Source organism: Petromyzon marinus, chromosome 40 (assembly GCF_048934315.1).
Source record: "Petromyzon marinus isolate PM22_M1 ecotype Great Lakes invasive population chromosome 40, UKy_Petmar_22M1.pri1.0, whole genome shotgun sequence".
Taxonomy (NCBI): domain Eukaryota; kingdom Metazoa; phylum Chordata; class Hyperoartia; order Petromyzontiformes; family Petromyzontidae; genus Petromyzon; species Petromyzon marinus.
The window spans coordinates 506,659-525,541 of record NC_133706.1 but is presented as its reverse complement, the minus strand read 5'-3'; the positions used below and the strand labels follow the sequence as shown (position 1 = coordinate 525,541).

Below are 18,883 nucleotides of genomic sequence, written 5' to 3'. Positions count from 1 at the left end.
GATTAAGGTTTACTGAATGTTTTAAATACATGACATATATTTCTTCAGTAACAGAATTTTCTTAAATTGATGTCCATAAGTAAAGAACACAAGGCTACCACTAGCAGACCACGTGGCAAAATAATAATACATATGTATACTCAGGCCATTGGATGGCTCATCCGTGGATTCTGGTTCAGATGTGTTGGACCGTGGTAGCTGATAGCAGCTACTTAGTAGCAAAGATAGGCAAGATAATTTTTTTTCGTGTCAGCGTCCCAATTCCACTACATCTTTAAATATTTGTGTCAGCTGTTTAGTTTGGATTTTTCGATGGTTATGCAAGGAAAGATCTTACTGCCCAAGGTAGAAAGAGGTGTCATCGTTACGGTGCAATAACCATTTAATAATATTCTTCGGTTTCCACTTTGCGCTTCTGGTTAATATAGTTATTCATGAGTATGTAGGCTGGCATCCTTCACTGGGTTGGAGCCTGCAAAAGTGGTTACAGGCATCAAGTTGGGCGTGCTGCCTCAATTAAAAAGTCTCTCAGGTTCTCTGCATGCAGCAGCCAGTGCCAGGGGAAGGCCTGCAATCGGTGCAGAAATTTTTTGTTTGCAAACTCACCTTGAAGGTGAGAGCTTTTTTTTTAGTCCAGGGGACATTTTTACTTTTTCTGGCAAACTTTTGATACTTTATTAAGAAGTGTATGATCGTGAGACCTTGCCTTGTTTATATATGGAGTCATTCTGATTCATGCCAGGCTCTTTAAATTTAAATGCAGAGGTTGTGGGTGAGGGGGCTTTGACTTCTTGGCAAAATTTCAGTCATAATTATGCATATGTAAGCATATGTGTGTGTGTGTGCGTGCGTTTCTTCTGGCCGCCGGATGGTTTGATGTGCTCGCAGTACTGAGTTCTGCGCTGGTGCCTCTGGGTTCTGAGTTTGATTTTGACTCAGGAAGGATAAATTTTAACTCATTCAGCTCCGGTGCCTTTCGGAGGTTGTCATGTGCAGTGAGCTTCATGGTCTGTGCCCCATTGAATGTGAATGTAAAAACAACACTCGTGCAACGCATTGTGAAATCACATGGCATAGCTAGTACAGCGAGGTTTAAGGAACAGGTGACAGCGAACTGCACACAAGATTACAATCTTCAAATATTCTCCCTTAATTGGATTAAATATATTACACTACAGTGATGGACAGTTAACAATGAAGGCCTCCGTGAGAGGTGTCAGTGCCAGGCTGACACCGCAGCGAGGCAGCGAGTATGGACGTTGCCAGCTGCTTTAATCTGTACCTTAGCCCCACATATACAGGTGGCCTAAGCCCTGCCATTGTTTCTCATCGACTTTCAATAAACGCCAAACCTTGACTGCAGTCAAACCCAGGACCTCAGCACCAGCAGCAGCTCATAAAAGGCAGCAACACTTACAGTCCTATAACGTTTTGTCTGACATTGCTGCTGCTGTCAAGAGCCATGACAAGCTATGTATGCACTTAGGCCCTTTAGCAAAATGCATTTTGGCTTCCTTGCAAAATTCTGAGAGAGCAGAGATGAACAAGTGGAATTTCATTTCAGTTTCTGCGTCAGATCCAAATTTCCCCAGCCATTCACTAAACAAACACTGGCTTCTCTGGACCAGCTTTGTATCTCGCATCTTACCAGGCACATTTCTCTTGGATTGCAATAAAGTTCCCAAGTTTATAGTTTTGAGACGAACTTAATTATTTTGAAATGCACATCTGTGGGTTTGCTTCGTGCTTAAAAACTGATGGAAAAGTTTTCACCTTTTTGTATTGACACACATCAAAAATAAGTATATATAATAATAGCTGGAGGAACCATAGCAGTAACTCCCTGCGGGGAGAAACTCATAAAGAGAAATCTAAAGAACTTCCTTCATCACCCACCTTCCTAATCCCCCACCTTAGCCACCACCTCCTTCATCCCCTTTCCTATAAAGAAGAGATTATAAACTATTTATCTTCGCCGAGCACAGTGCCACTCACTTGTAATGTGGCACACAGAGGCCTGGATTGATGGGCCCCCACCAGCTTTGAGTGGGAGGATGTTTTTTTCTCCCTTTTCTGGATGCGTAGTATGCAATGCTCTGTAGCTACGGGTCTTGCCACCATTCCCAGTTTTCCCAGAACATCCTCCTTTTTATGTAGCCATGCATATGCAAGTCTTCCCCAGCACACTAAAGGTTCCAGTTTTGTCAGGTGCCTAATAATAGACCATTAAAGGCGATCAATTTACATGCATGGCCCCCCTCCCCTCTTCCAGTATTGTGAGATATCCTTCTCGCGATATGGCCCAAATTTTTGAGCCTTAGAGATCGCAACGAGGCTGCAGAAGCCTGGGTTGCGATCGTCCAGTTTTTTTTACCAATGTATGTGGAGAGCAGTGTCGAGTGCAAATGGAACAAATGTTAAGGCTGTGGCCTTGCAACTCAGCCACCAAGGACTATTTACTGGTGGCTTTTGTCAGATGAACCATGATGAGAAATATTTGACCGAGAGACAAAATAAATTAATCATCACTTAGGATTAATCTGCACGCCCCAGTCCGGGATGAAATATTTTTCATTAGTGCCTCGCTCTAAAAAAAGACCCTGCATGCATGTGTTAGCAAGCATGTATTGATTAAGAATGCAAAATAAGATGAACTTGACTTTTTCTAATCAGAGAATGAGCATCTTCTAAATTGAAAATCGTTGTTCCATTCACTTGGCCCGTCAACCGTTTCGTTAAATAGCATGAGGCCCATAGGCCAAAGGTTTTCAACCTCGTGTTGAAGATGAGCTGTACTGCCTGACAGCATATCAATAGAGAGCCATACCATTCCCACGCCCCGATCTCCACATAAAACGGCCAACATTCATATTGCGGCTGTGGCGATTCAAGCAGGCCTCTCTCAATGAGGCAGCGCGCTCCAGTCGATGACCTCCCCTACCTACACATCACAGCAGTCTTTGTGGCACAGCACTAGCGGACAGTGGCTGCAAAGTGCCATTCCTACCAACCGGCGTCAGAACCAGCACCAATGTGATTTGATGCCCTCTCTGCATGCCATATGGTACGCTCCAGTTAATTCCACCCCCCCCCCGCACCTGCGTGTAACGCAGACTGCAATTAAAGCACGGCATGTGCGGGAGTGATACATTGGTGGTAGTGTAGTCCTCTGAAGGGGAAGCTTCTGCCTGGTACCCCCTTCCCCATCTGCAGCCTCACCTTCCCCAGTTAGAGCTTTCCCTCACAATGACCCACGTCCGCCTCTTTGGGTTGCCATTTGAGCCTCGGGCAATGAGTTTTTTGCACGCCCAGCTGGGGGCTGGGAGAGTCCCAATAAGCCTGCAGACCTTTCACATCTCGCTCCTCGCGCACCGCGCCACTTCCAAGTGCCGTGAGGGTCGCTGGCTTCGGCGGGGGAGTCTGGGGACGTTTGAGATGCCACGTGCGGCTGGGGAGCTGGCGGGAGAGAGGGGGAGGGGTGTGCGGGGGGGGGAGAAGGAGGGGGGTGCGGACTCTGGGAAAGTTGGTGAGCACGCGGACTGTCAAGATGCAACCAGTTACCTTTTTCATTGTCTCGCCTCCCCGACCACTTCACCTTGCCACGCACACAAGCATTGTTCAAACTTTTAATTAGGTGACCCCTTAATGTAAAAGTTAATTATTTAAGAATTTTTCCATTAAGATAGGATTTATGACCTAACACATACAGGCTTGCTAAATATAGATATCTATTAAAAAGCTGTAATTGCTTCCATTATCAAGTTATTGAGACAAGAGTGTGTTGTGTGCCCGTGTGCTGATGTCTTTTTTCACCGTTTGCATGTATTTATCCGTACACGCTCCCTGTACTCTCGTGTATTTCCCCCAAGTCACACTTATGCGCCTTTTATTTTTTCCACCTATAAAACGGTCTTGCGCTTTTTTTTCCTTCAGTCACGTTCGAAACCCATTGAGACAACTGTGTTATACGTTTCATATCTGAGAATGACTTTCAAAGTATTGAATATTTTGTGATGACAGTTTTTTTTTAAATACATGTGGCGTACATGTGTGTGCGCGTGTGCCCTTTTGCCCCGATCGTGCATCAGGAACTGCATAGCGGCACGTGATCCATACTGCGGCTGGCAGGACGACTCCTGCGCCCGAATCATCTCGCACACGACGTGAGTGCGTTTAACTAGCGCCGTTAATTCTCTGGGTACATCGACACCCGGGAAACGCGTTCGCGTGGGGCTCACCGCCGTCTTAGCCATTTTCTTTAATCGCCAAGCGGTCAAATCGCTCCGTTGACTGTGGACGTTTGAAAAATGGGGAGGGGAAAAAAAAAGAACGAGCGTACTTTATGGACATCAGTGTTTGATGGAGAAAAAAAAACAGTCTCCTTAATAATGAAGCAATTTAGAAACATTGTAATTGATTTATTATGGTGATGAAGACTAATCAATGGGCTTGTCATCGTGAGCCTGCACTGCTTTTCATTCCTCCGCATGAGCTGCCTCGCGTTGGCATTATTTTAATTTATGGACTGTCGCCTCTGGTACAGAACTGTTTCCCCAAAACAATTAGGACAGCGTCTTTTGTGTCCGCTGATGATACATTTCTCCAGGGAGTCAGGTACACCCGCAGTGGTGGGGGTTATTTATTTATTATGCTTTCTTGTATTTTACTATTATTTTTTATCGTACAGAACTTCCACAAGGACAGTGGCTACAGAGCGACCTTGTCGGTCGAGCAATTCACAGGCCTCTGTGTGTTGGCGTCTCAGCCAAATGAACTGTGGCTTATTTATTTGCCTGTCTGCGTTTAGCCCATCAGGGGCCACCCAATACAAGGTCTCCTCTGCGTTTGTGTCTTTTTTTTAGAGTGGGTGGCCGGGTGCTTCAGTGGTTTGTGTGCTCGCCTCTGGGTTGGAAGTTCACCACTTAGATTGCCCATCTTTCTCGGCATTGTTTCAGAAAACTCACGTGGCATTGGCTGTTGCTTCTTACCTCAATGAATATTTATTTTTCTTAAATCCCATTTCCCCTTTGCAAGAGACTTGCTATCATTTTTGGGTTCTTACCTCCTCATCAAGGGCTTCCTAACTAAACGGAACAGTGCTTTGTGTGGTAATATTTGTGGAATCTGTTAGCGAGGGAGGAGACCTTACTCCAGCAGTGGGTTGACAAATAGCTGTAAATTATTGTATTATTATACAAATTACCTCTACTCATGTTTTACATTCACATTATACCCGAGTATTTTTTTTAAGTGGCAGCAAATACAGACGATCCAGTCATGGCAGGACTTTTCCCTTTCATATATTTGGTAAGCATGGCCGGTTGGTTATAATGGCTTAGTTTTACAGTCCTGAGTTCAATTCTTTGATGTCATATTTACATCTGTGCTTTAAAAAGAAGGATTTAAGTCTTGTAAGTGTATGACAAAACATGTTAATAGGACTGCACGTCGGGATTTGCACAAGTTGATTGGAGTTTGTAAAAGTCTTGAACTTAAGCAGCAGCAGCATCATTGATTTCATCTTGATGTGCATGTGTTGAGCTAAATCTGCACGTATTACAGCAGCATCGTTTGCAAGCAATTGAATGGCTGATGTCTGGGAATACAAGAAAATCATTATGGACTGAGTGGAACATATTTAAACCATTAGCACACGAATGCAATCACAGGCAGGGCAATGCTTAAACAGGGACAATACAACCGTGGGTACTTTTCAAAAAGCCTTGGTATTCATATGATCCCAGTCTAAACTGGCAGGACTATATGTCAAACAGTTAGCATAGTAATAGATCAGAGGTAGGGACACGGCTTATAACTTACAGTGGGTTAGTGTGATGATGCGGAAAGAGTGACTTTGTTGGATTGTTTGTCTCCAAAAGTGCCGCAAAGGCGGATCACCAAGGTCGCATCTGCCGCCAAGAAGGATGGAGGGAGTCGTGCGGGCTACCGTGGTGGAGATCCAGTTAAGATGGATTTGTGAAAATTAAATTTGTTTTGGGGTGACCTTGCAAGAAAAGCTTCCCACCACAACAGACGTTGTTACCTAAGACTTTCCTCTGGCCTTTTAAACGCAACTTCACTTTGAGCCGAAAGCGATCGTGACATTATTGTTTTGTCCGCAATTTATTTCAACCAAATTTTTTTCGAGGATAATAGGGAAGATGTCATGATTGTAATTTGTGTTGGCGATAATGATAAAGTTGCAGACACTGTTATGCATGCTACGTGAGAATCTGTGCTATTTTGTAGATCTGTATTGTTATTTTTTTTTCTTCACAGTACAGCCTGACAGCTGTACTAAGCTGCCTGACATCACTACCTGGCAGCATAGAGTTTAGTCTTGCATTTTTCTGCTGCCAAAAAGTAGAGACTTATAAAAACAGATTAAAAATGGAAAGGAGTGAGATGGGTGTGAAAGTAACAGTGCTTTTTTTGTTTACTGTTCGTCTCTTTCTTTTATCTTGAAAGCACAAGCAATTAGTGGGTGTGAAAGCAGACAAGTTCTCATCGTTTTTAAATACACCCACAGTCCACGGGCCTCCCTCTGCTTTTACAACCCACACACTCTCTTCTATACCGAATGGCGATCTCTTAAATACACTTGCACCGATGCCAAAAGAGATCTGCTGAACCTCCCAACTCCTGTTCACAAAGCGTTAATCAATGTTGCTGCTTGCAAAATATATGACCCGATGTATTTATTCTGGGGAACAGTGTTCATATTTTTATTTTTCAGGTCCACTAGTTCATGACCACATTTTATTGACATTTGTCAGAAATTCTGCCAGACCTCCATAACTCAATCACACGAGCTAGGGCTTCCGAGGATTTCCCAACGGCGCTGATTAGCACTTGCCTTTCCGACCATCTGCAGGCTTCCCACATGAACAGTGATGTTTGTTCACCCTTCCTGACACTCGGTTGCCAACCGGCCCTCAGCAATAAAGTACATGCCTTTTTCATTGTTTCTGGGTGTCCTTGCATTTGGCTGCTCTTCAGCTAAGTAATCCAGGGAGAGCAACTGTCCCAGCCAGCTGGTATACAACAGACGGCTTGCATATGGGGATATGATCTGTACCACCAGCAGCCGTTCTCTGCCCACTGGCTTAATGAAGGTCTCACTACTATGGGTAGAGCTTCTTCTGTTTTATTCCAGCTGGGTAGATGCATTGACTCGAAGTGGAAACTAATGATCAATGTATTAATCCACCTTACACCTGGACATGAGCTGATCTCCATGGTAGATGTCCTCTCGGATGCGTTTAATTTCTTGGCTGCGACACCGTCATTTTTCTTTACCGCTGACAATCGTCCCTTCACTCGATGTGCCCTGCCCAAGCCCACTTGCTAGTTTAAGTTTAGAAACGTGCGTTGAAGGGTATTTGGCTGCTGTAAATTTCCTCATGGATAAGCCACTTCACTGAGCTGTCATTCGTGGCCAGGTCGCTTCTGACAAAGAACTGTATAGCTCAGTGGGGCGTACCTGGTAAAATATAAAATAGTTTAGTTTTGGATTAGCTTAAATTGTCTTTGACCTGCATATATTCTCCAATCCACGTGTTTCTTTTTGCTTTCTCTCAATGTAATTCAAAGTGGAAACTACGAGGTAAAATGTCGGCCTGCAGGCAACTTGGCTCATCATCCTTCCGAGGTCAATAAAACAAGTACCAATTTATCGGATGCCAATCGTGGTCGTCCTGTGAAGAAACTGTTACCCACCAAAGGAATGTGGAATTTCAACTTTTGAAGACTTCAAGTGGAGATGAACGTCACCAAATGTGCATAGCATTCAGACAATTCCATGTTTAGTGCCGTAGTCTCACTGTTCCATGTGCCCCTGATTTCCGCTTTAGTTCATTGTTTTGGCGCTGTTGGGAGACTTCTGCAGTTTTGAAAGGTGGAATGTATGGTAACAAATCATATAGCAAGGCCTTGGCTCTTTGTGCTCTCCTGTATAAGTGTGTGTGTATGCGTTAGTTTTTTTGTGTGTATATGTTCATATATATGTTAGAGCGTGATGTTGGCCACCCACCCCCTCGTATGCCTCGCCGGCCTTCAAAGGTGCTCGCTAACAGCACTTGTCCAACAGTATTTTTAAGGCTAAACGGGGGAGCTTTGTCTTTGTTTCTAACACCACTGTTGGGATGCAAATTTATCTGGGCGTGGTGCTGGCTACACCGCTTCCTTTTGCAGTTTGGAAACCTGAATAGGTACTCATGACGTGTGCCCCAATAATACATAAAGGCTATACAGGGGTATTTGTGTGGCTTCATGTCTATGTTTTTATTGTGGCTTTTTCCTACCTAGCCAGTTGGGATACTTTAAATCTATTTACACCGTTATCTACTCTGGTAGTCTCTGTTTAATGGCTCCCTTAAGTATATTGTTTTGTACTTCTGTAAAAGCCAAATCTTGTTTATCTACCTGCTTATACATGTTTTGCCCTTCACATTTTGTTTAATGGAGTGGATCCAAGTTCAGAGATTAATTTTCAGAAGAACCAAACGGAGAAGTTGATAGCAATATGTGTGTGTTTACAGTGAGGCAAAAAAGTATTTGATCCCCTGCTGATTTTGTACGTTTGCCCACTGACAACGAAATGATCAGTCTCTATTTTTAATGGTAGGTTTATTTGAACAGTGAGAGTCAGAATAACAACAAAAATCCAGAAAAATGTTATAAATTGATTTGCATTTTAATGAGGCAAATAAGTATTTGACCTCCTCTCAATCAGAAAGATTTCTTGCTCCCAGGTGTATTTTATACAGGTAACGAGCTGAGATTAGGAGCACACTCTTAAAGGGAGTGCTCCTAATCTCAGCTTGTTACCTGTATAAAAGACACCTGTCCACAGAAGCAATCAATCAATCAGATTGCAAACTCTCCACCATGGCCAAGACCAAAGAGCTCTCCAAGGATGTCAGGGACAAGATTGTAGAACTGGGCTACAAGACCATTGCCAAGCAGCTTGGTGAGAAGGTGACAACAGTTGGTGCGATTATTCGCAAATGGAAGAAACACAAATGAACTGTCAGTCTCCCTCGGCCTGGGGCTCCATGCAAGATCTCACCTCGTGGAGTTGCAATGATCATGAGAACGGTGAGGAATCATCCCAGAACTGCACGGGAGGATCTTGTCAATGATCTCAAGGCAGCTGGGAACATAGTCACCAAGAAAACAATTGGTAACACACTACGCCGTGAAGGACTGAAATCCTGCAGCGCCCACAAGGTCCCCCTGCTCAAGAAAGCGCATATACATGCCCGTCTGAAGTTTGCCAATGAACATCTGAATGATTCAGAGGACAACTGGGTAAAAGTGTTGTAGTCAGATGAGACCAAAATGGAGCTCTTTGGCATCAACTCAACTCGCCGTGTTTGGAGGAGGAGGAATGCTGCCTATGACCCCAAGAACACCATCCCCACCGTCAAACATGGAGGTGTAAACATGCTTTAGGGGTGTTTTTCTGCTAAGGGGACAGAACAAATTCACCGCATCAAAGGGACGATGGACGGGGCCATGTACCGTCAAATCTTGGGTAAGAACCTCCTTCCCTCAGCCAGGGCATTGAAAATGGGTCGTGGATGGGTATTCCAGCATGACAGTGACTCAAAACACACGGCCAAGGCAACAAAGGAGTTGCTCAAGAAGAAGCACATTAAGGTCCTGGAGTGGCCTAGCCAGTCTCCAGACCTTAATCCCATAGAAAATCTGTGGAGGGAGCTGAAGGTTCGAGTTGCCAAACGTCAGCCTCGAAACCTTAATGACTTGGAGAAGATCTGCAAAGAGGAGTGGGACAAAATCCCTCCTGAGATGTGTGAAAACCTGGTGACCAACTACAAGAATTGTCTGAGCTCTGTGATTGCCAACAAGGGTTTTGCTACCAAGTACTAAGTCATGTTTTGCAGAGGGGTCAAATACTTATTTCCCTCATTAAAATGCAAATCAATTTATAACGTTTTTGACATGCGTTTTTCTAGATTTTTGTTATTATTCTGTCCCTCACTGTTCAAACAAACCTACCATTAACATTATAGACTGATCATTTCTTTGTCAGTGGGCAAACGTACAAAATCAGCAGGGGATCAAATACTTTTTTCCCTCACTATATGTGGAGCATGTTTTGTGTGGGGAGCAGTAGTGTAGCGATAAGCGCGCTGCACCGCGAACCCGGCGACCCGAGTTCTATTTCTGCTCATGACCAAAAACAGGGATGAATATTTGAACTGGTCCTGGGCCCTCCTCTAGGTCGACTCAGCCTCAAATGATTACTTAGTATGGTATGGAAAACATCAGCACTGGTGAGACAAAGGAGGCCATGCGTGGTGCTGGCCCCCCACCCTCACATGTGCCGTGCTGGCCTTAATAGGTACTCGCTTAACAGCACATGCCCCAACAATCAGCTCAAGGCTATACGGGGGAATCTTGGTCTTTGTGCGTGTGTGTGCATACAGTTGTCTACCCGTGTCCCCGTCAGTACGTGCGTGCCTGCTTGTCGTTTCTGCGGACATTTATTTATTTATTTATGTGTCTGTGCGTGCTCGTTTGTTTGTTTTATTTCTATTTTGCTTTTCAGGGACACTTTTGTGTCTGTTTTCTTTACAATTTTCGCAGAAACAGTTCATAACGAAAATCTCTCACCCACGTCAGATTAACGGCGCCTTGGCTGGCAGCAATCCAGCGTACACAGACCGTTCCCGCTAAAACAAATATAGCTGGCGAGGAAAGATAACGCAACGGTGCATTTGTGTGTTTTCATAATAAGCAGCAATGAGCTTTTTATGTCGGCTGTGTCATGAGCTGAGTGACTATGGCAGCTATTTGAAAGTCCCTGATTGATGCTCCTTGATTGATTTGAATGAAAACCAAAGAGTATGAATCCTTGCAGTCACGAAAGCTTCAAATCTAGATTTGAATGATATTCTTTGGGTCTTTCGGTAAAGTCACATAGAAAGGTTCAAAGAAATGACCAAAAACTACGACGTTTCAATCGCAACACAAGCGGCCGTCATCACCCATCCACAACCCCCTTTTCCTGATGACGACTGCTTGTGTTGCGATTGAAACGTCGTCGTTTTTTGTTATTTTTGCTATTTCTTTGAACCTTATTACATGACTTTACCGAAAGACCCAAAGAATATGAATTCCTGCAGTCACGAAAGCTTTAAGTCAAGATTTGATTTGAATGACATTTTTAATTTAATTTAGACTTGGGTGGGGAAAAGAGATGGCCTGTTAGGTTCACTGGTCATAGTTCCTGGGTGTTTTTCATCCAATACATTTTCTCTTTAACATTCACTTCTATAGCACATTCAACTATTATCCTGGTAATTTAATCATTGCTTGATTGCGGGCAAATCGGAGGCCACGGTACGTGGCTAAAATAGATGACCTTGAACTGAGAAATTCACGGAGCAAGCATCATTTGACATTGAGTCAAACACACAAGCCAAACGAATGCAGACCAACTTGCGTGTACAGGTGCGATGATACCCAGTAAGACCAAGCAAGTTCGATGCCATTGACGTCACGGCCCATTTAAGCTCTTCGCATGACGTCGATTGCTTCTCCCCAGTGAGCGCGTTCTCACCCGTTCGCGACGATGCAGCCAACCCGAGTGAACAACCCAGTGTACCAGCCACTTGGACGGCTCCACCAACATTTGCAAAGCGGCTAAAACCAAAAAAAAACCTGCGCTGAAAGAGCTGTGAGAAAGTTGTGGCCACACTGCCAGAGCGTGTCAGAGGTCAGCCTTGCTCCGCCGGCAGTTTGCACGACGTCAGCAAACCTAATGGCAAGTTCTACGGGTGGCAGCTTGTTAAGTCAGCACTGCTTGTTTGTCTACGGAAGTTCCCACCAGAGTCGTTTACGGTGCGTTGTTTGTAATTGGTTTTGGAAAACCTCGGCTAACCCAACCGCCAAGACCCGCTCTCATCTCTGGTTACATTTAGCTAAATTTCCTATTTAAACTGCCCAAGTCGTTGTCGGAAGTTCTTTTGAGTGAGCACAAATTACAGCTGGCTCCACACGGGTTTGGTTTTGTGGAAACATAACAACACGCGACTGCTTTTGTGTTTTTCTACCGGCGTTTTGTGTCAATACACCTCACAGTGCACTTAGTTTAGGTTGTGTTGACCTATAAAAGCCACACACCCGAGGCAGTTACCTTTTGGGATTGGACCCACATCATTGGTTCAGTTGTAGTGCCGTGGCCACTGCAACCTAAACTCGGCCTTTATTGAATTCCTCTCCCCAACCGCACACATACAGAGATTTCCCAAATGTTGTGTCGAGTGCCGTTAGCGATCTCCTGTGAATGCCAGAATCTCATGGAAGAGGATGGTGTGCTCATAAACACACTCGGCTACCTTTATTTGCGCCGTGCCAATACTTGCGCACTATACAGAGTTCTCATTTTAAGGCTTAAATTACTTATGGGAGCTCTAAGACAGATTATTGCTAGTTGCTAAAGGTGTTATTGATAGCCGGGAATGTAATCCAGGTTCCTGAGATGGTAAGACCATGTGAAAAGATTCCCCCATGTAGCCTTTAACAGACTATTGGTGGAAAAAAAAATCCACAAAATCATTATACAAAAAAACTGGCTGTTGAGGCAAGTGTTGTTTGTGAGCTGCTTTGAATGCCAGCACGGCACACGAGGGGTTGGGTGGACAGCACCATGCCCAGACGCCTTTGTCTGCCCATTGTGGTTTACCCACCACACTAGGTACAGGCTTCCCTCGCTTTATGCGGTAGACACATTCCAATAAAAGGGTGCACAAAGAGAAACCGCACGAGGGGACAGCTGCCTACCGAGTAGCGCACACAGTACATGCACAGTGTTGTCCCACGTCTGACCACATAGCCACGTGGAGAGTGAATTCAAACCGCATAGAGCGAATTTTGGGTGGAAATAGGTTCGCCGCATATACGCAAAATTTGCACAAACCGAACCCGCAGAACGCAAGGCAAACCTGTACTCATTTTAAGGCTGAGTTGACCTTGGAGAGGGTCCAGGGCCGGTTCAGATATCGGTCACCAATGTGGTCAATGAACAGGAATAAATTCGGGTCGCTGGGTTCGTAGTACCTTGCGCAAAACATTGTGCCGCCACTGGCCACACACAGATAAATTCGGTCACTAAGATGCCATTCATACATGCAATTATCAAACCAAAAATGCGTTTCGTAGAAATTAATATTAAGGAAAAAAGAGCCTCCCTGTAATACAATTAGCCAATTTGTGTGTGTGTGCAGTAATGAAAGGCAAGTGTGGAGTAAGTGGACCGCTTGTTTTAATTGCAAGCCACCGGAGTGAATGCTGGCGCACTCTGCGGTGCCTTTTCAAACGCTCCGGCGTTTTTCCGTGGAGGACCGCACAATAAGCGGCGGGATTTTTAAGACGTGAAAAACCAGCCGCTGTTGTTCTCGTGAATGAGCCTCCGGCGGCGCGACTGTGGCGTTTTTTTTGTTTTTCTTCCTCGCAGGGATCTCTATGAGCAGGATGTGGACTTTGGTGACACGAAAGGGATGGCCGATTGCCAAGGTCAGAAAACTTCCCATATATTTTTTTTATTTATTTCATTCATTGCCACTTGGCGAGTACCCAAACCCACACGCTAAACCCCCACTGCCCCCTCACCACTCAGCCCCCTCGCCACAATCTGGATTACGCACACGTGCACCAACGCACACATTAACGAGGCCTTGGAAAATGTGTGGGAGCGCTAATGCCATTTCATAGAATGTAGTTAATTTTACAAGCACACAGCATTTTGAAATGACAATAACTTGTTCACGTCCAACTAAATTGAAATCTGTCATATTTTTTCACCGCTCCGCAGACTACCACACTTTTTTGGCAGGACTTCAATTCTGCCCAAATAAATGCCTGACTGCCATTGCCAAAGCAGTGTCTGTGTGTGTGTGTGCGCACAATCACATAAATGGGGCAAGGAGTGTGTGTGTGTGAGAAGAGGAGGAAGTATTCCCATCCCAGCATGCTCATTTCCTGAAGGAAACTCTAAATTAATCAAGCGGTGACTGCAAGCGGGGAAAAAAAGAGCACGCAAATAGCTGAAATCATCTACGTTTACTGCATCCAGAAACAAGCCGATAACCAAAACAATTACAATAAACGCCGTAGTTTGTGTTAATGTTGCATTTATTTGCATGTTATCTCTGTCTGCTAGAGGCTAGAAAATTCTTAAGCTTGCTGTGTCGTGTCGATTGCTGCTGTGTAAAGCTGGTACATTTTTGTTTGCGGCCATTATGGTAACACCGTGTGTGCCTGCACCAAAAACTATTCCTCATTAAAGATTCACCTGAAGTGGGTTTTCTGGACCCTTTTGACAGACGGTCCCGTTTACCTCTAATGTATTTGGCCCTGAGAATACAACTGTAGCCAAAATGCTTAATCCTAATAGCCTTTGAGAGAATCCATAATACGTAAGGTGTACACACACACACACGGGTGTGTATGCATCTGTGCGTGTTTGTATGCACATGGAAACACACGTAAGGCTAAGCCCGTGTGTTTTTATTTCACAATTTTCCTTAATATTGTCACATAATTCCTCTTCGCTTTGTAATAATATTTTTTTTTATGTTCTTGCCTTCTGTTTCGCTTCCCCTTAAGTGCTATGATTTGGGGCACTGGTACTTACCAGTTGAAATTGGAATACGTTTCCTTTGAAAGAATGTCACAGAGTGTTCAGATGTGCATTTTGGCAGCCCACCACCTTTATTAGCGAGCACCTTACCAAAGCGTTTTCACAAAGTTTTTGCACTTTTTGAGATGAAAATGAAAATGAAAGGGACAATAATTTTGCTCGTGCACAATGTATAACTCTGGTAGGATTTGGACTCGGTGTGGCTGAATTGATTTGTCATCTGGCACTCTTTATTTAGCATCTTGCTTGGGCTGGTGAGTGATTTCCTGGTCGAAAACTCATCATGGGAAAGGAACTTCAAAGTAGAGAACTCATCCGAATTTTTACCAAAACGAAAGTGGTGCATGGGCAAGCTGGAATTTCATTGTTCAACGGGACACCCCCTTTGGCAACCTGCTGCCACTCACCCTGGGACTGAACACAACGAGCTCTGGATTGTGGTCCAAGGTGCTAAATAACCTGTGGCTTTTTACACCAGTCAAATAAAAGGACAAGAGGACACGCACATATTTTGATAGTTTCTGATTTGAGTGTTTAATTATATAAGGTGTAAACCTTGTTAATTAGAACCACAGTCAAAGAGTTTCAATTTGAATGGAAAATTCAGTTTTGAAATGTAAAGTTTTGCAACTTCAGGCTTTACAATAAAAAAACTGAATAATTTCCGTCATACCATCCAATCTCTATAACGCCGACAAATAAGACATGGCCTTATTTTCATTCGGTTCAACACAATATGACATGCAACTGTGCCCTGCCTTTGTATGAGTCAGGACTGGTGGTGGTTTGTGGTACCATTTGGTTTACATACTACATTAGATACCCATACACTTGGTCCCCTTCTTTCTCTAGGAATTGATGGCCTGCCATTGCTCACATTCATTGCTGTGAGCGCACGTCCTTGCTCTCGCTCCGGAGCCACGAGTTAGACCTCGCTCCACGCACGCCGACAAAACACGAGGCAGACACCCACGGGAAGGGCACCCTTGCGAGCAGGATTATGCTCGCTGCAAGGTTCAAGGCAGAATGCAGTTTGTCGAGCACTGGGGGCGGTTTTCAGGCGAACGTTGTATCGATGCCCGTGTTAAATGGTGATTTCTATGGGGCCAGAGAGAGAGCGAGAGACGAGAGGCCACAGCAGAAAGGGGAGGCATTTACTGTGTGTGATGTGGTCTGTACACAGTTAAATTATGCCTTCAAATGCCACGTTAATTGTGAAGTAGTGGGAAAGGTGTCCGTAATTAATGTGCCATGTTCATCGCCTTTGTTATTGTTGTAGTTGTCATCATCAACGTCGTGTCTTTTCGCAAGGCTCGTCTGTTCGGTAGCTCAACACACGGGGGTGACAGAGCCCTCGAAAGCATTGACGGAAGGGCAGTTCAGTAATTGTGGATAATTCTTCAAGTTGGGCTGTGACACAAGCACACAATGGCTTACTGTTGCAATTGCCATGGGCTCTTTATGTCTGCACGAATTAGCAGACGTAATGTGTATTTGATTATGTTCCAGCAGCTCATTATCATGGGAGAGAGTATTGATTTTTTTAAAGCAACGATCTCCGAACATGGACAGAGCCACACTGTCCACTAGAATGTCCTGCTTGACATAATATAAATTTTTATTTAAAGCTTTCGTGACTACAGGGATTCATATTCTTGGTTCTTTCGGTAAAGTCACGTAGAAGGGAAACAATAAAATAAAAATATAAAACAATAAAATTATCACGACGTTTCGACTGCAACACAAGCAATCATCATCAGGTGTGAAAATCACAGCAAGAAAATTTGAAAGGGATAATGGGATGATTTTTTAAATAAATTGAAAGCAGAAAATACACTAATTGTGTTGCAGCCAAGCAATTCCATCTCTTAGAACATTGTGAATAATTGTTAAATTGGTGTGGTTTATTTTTCGGATGGGGAGATTTTGGTTAGAGAATGATACAAAACGTTTAGCTTTGGCTTTACAGTGACCCAGTTTGTAAGCTTATCTGGCTGGGGAAACAAATTTGTATTCAGCATAAATTGGACAACTCTTAAAATATATACCAAGGTTATATTGCTACACTTACCTGTAACGACACGTCAGTGGAAGTAAAATTTGTCATAGTTCCTTTTGTTATGCATAGAATTAGTTTCCAAAGAAAATACAACCTGCCTCCCTGCTCGCCCTTGCACTCCCCACCTCCACACAACACACCAGATGGTTTTGTGTTATTGGAAGGCATGAGAGGTGAAACCCATTGGCAGTAAACACTTGGGTTTTACCGTTCTCCCACGTGGTGTTTCACACGGTGTGTCTCGTGCAAGGATGACAATATGGCTTTATTTCGACAGTCAATTGGGGGGGGAAGAGAACCAAAGTGCCCACAATTTTTTGTGGATTTTTTTAATTATATAAAAAGCCACATTTGTCATGGGAAAACTCCTTACTCCGCAGAGGGTGCCAGCAAACGAGGTCACGAGTGAGTGCTGCTAGTCTGCCATTACACCCGACTTAATGTATTTCAAAATAATTTTCCCTCCTGGGAGCATGAGCATAATTTTACCATAAAGCGTCGCACTTGGGAGACCAGGCTTGGTCGATCGGCTGCAGCCTTGTACCTCGACGCATTTATAGTCTTAGGCTGCAGCCGTTTGGGAGAGGATGGGTTTTGGATGGGGGAGGTTGAGGGTACGCACAAATTTGAAAGAGGTTGAAGACCTTTAGGGTGGGTCTACGTGGTGTTTGAGAGGTGGAAGGATAGAGGGAGGAGGGCAGCAGAGGGCAACGCGGAGGAAGAGTCGACCATGAAGGTGTGGGAGCACAAAGGTGTGGGGTGAAGAGCGAGTGGCGCTCGAGCTGGTTTTGAGTTGCAGGCATCGGTAGCTGCCCAAGGTTGCCCAATGCTGTGTTGTCTAAAGCTCAGGTGGCATTTGGCATTAAATTCAATCTGCCGTCAAAGCTGTGTTTTTTTTTGCCAGAGGCAACATTGCCCTTGAATTCGCCTGCTCATCTGCACAATGCTGGCAATGGGCAACTTTGGAACCGCCGTAAGTGGAGTATTCAGAAGCAGCTGTCTGCCTATTGGTCCATAATGACAGTCGCTTTTCTGCAGAGCCTTTAAAATAATAAATAACCTGAGCCGTGTAACCGGAGGCCTTAAGCGGTTAAAGAGGTCTAGGAATTGTTTTATGGCAAAAAAATCATTCCAGTTTTATTATGAGTTACAATAACAATATAAGAGACTTATGTAAGTAAGGCGATAAAGCACTAAGCTGATTTTAAAGCAGTGCAGTACTATAGCACACCTAAAGGCTTGCCCGCAACTGGGTCTAATCAATCTTGCTGGGTCACCTTTGACCTCGGTTGCCATAACGATGGTGGAATTGATGGCCCATTGTCTGGCCTCAAAACCTTTTTGCACGGCTTGACCCCTTGACCTGTCCATTGACTAGCTGAGCTCATGTGGGAGGGACGGGCGCTGAGTCTGGTCATTGCTGGGGCGGAGAACTCGAGCTTTAGCAGCCGCCCACGATATCTGTGTGTGGGGGGGGGATCCCTTGATGGAGGGTGGCTTTTTTAGGGGGAGGGGGGAGAAAGGATAAGCCTGTAGAACCCGATCCTGAACCACGTGAGTATTGTTCACAAACGATTTGCATGCTCATAGTTTGCACGTTGAGGCATGGCGTGCCTACTTAGGGGCACCTTTTGCTGATGGGACGTCACAAAGAATCACTGCAACAAATAAGCCACTTTATTTTAGTTTTGTGGCACAATGAAGCAAATCTGCGATGAGATGTTTGCCTTTGTGTGGAGCTCAATTTAACCGCATGCTGCAACTAACTGGCAAAGTGTGAGCTTGCAGCTACTGCAGCATGGCCAAGCCGGTGCCTCATGCTGTACACTTCCAAGCCTTCAAGGCTTATCAAAGTTGTGTTTGTACACACCACATATCTGCTCTGGAGTTGCTCACAATTTGCGTGCTCACGCAGAAAATGCTGCCCTTTTCGACTGCCTGAAGGGAAAGAGCAAAGTGTGATTCTGCTCGTCTAGCCCTAGAGGTGTTCATACTTTGTTTCACACAGAAAGAACGGACATTTGGTGGCACCAAAACTTAACGCCAATTAACTGCTTGTGCACCAATCACTTTGGCTGGCAATGCAAGGGCGAGGAGGAGTTAGGGTTTTGTTTGGAGTAGGTGGATAGCAAGAGATATCTGTTATTGATCTG

The 18,883-nt window shown here is 44.5% G+C and overlaps 1 protein-coding gene across 7 annotated transcripts in view; it reads left to right on the top strand.

The window, feature by feature from the left end:
* LOC116950725 (semaphorin-6A-like) overlaps nt 1-18,883 on the top strand; it is a 176,650-nt gene that overhangs the window by 137,959 nt on the left and 19,808 nt on the right. For all 7 annotated transcript variants that reach the window (XM_032968723.2, XM_032968722.2, XM_076073000.1 and 4 more), the window contains 2 exons: nt 4,089-4,163; nt 13,487-13,545. In XM_032968723.2, coding sequence (XP_032824614.2) covers nt 4,089-4,163; nt 13,487-13,545 — 134 coding nt within the window. The remainder of the gene's footprint in view (nt 1-4,088; nt 4,164-13,486; nt 13,546-18,883) is intronic.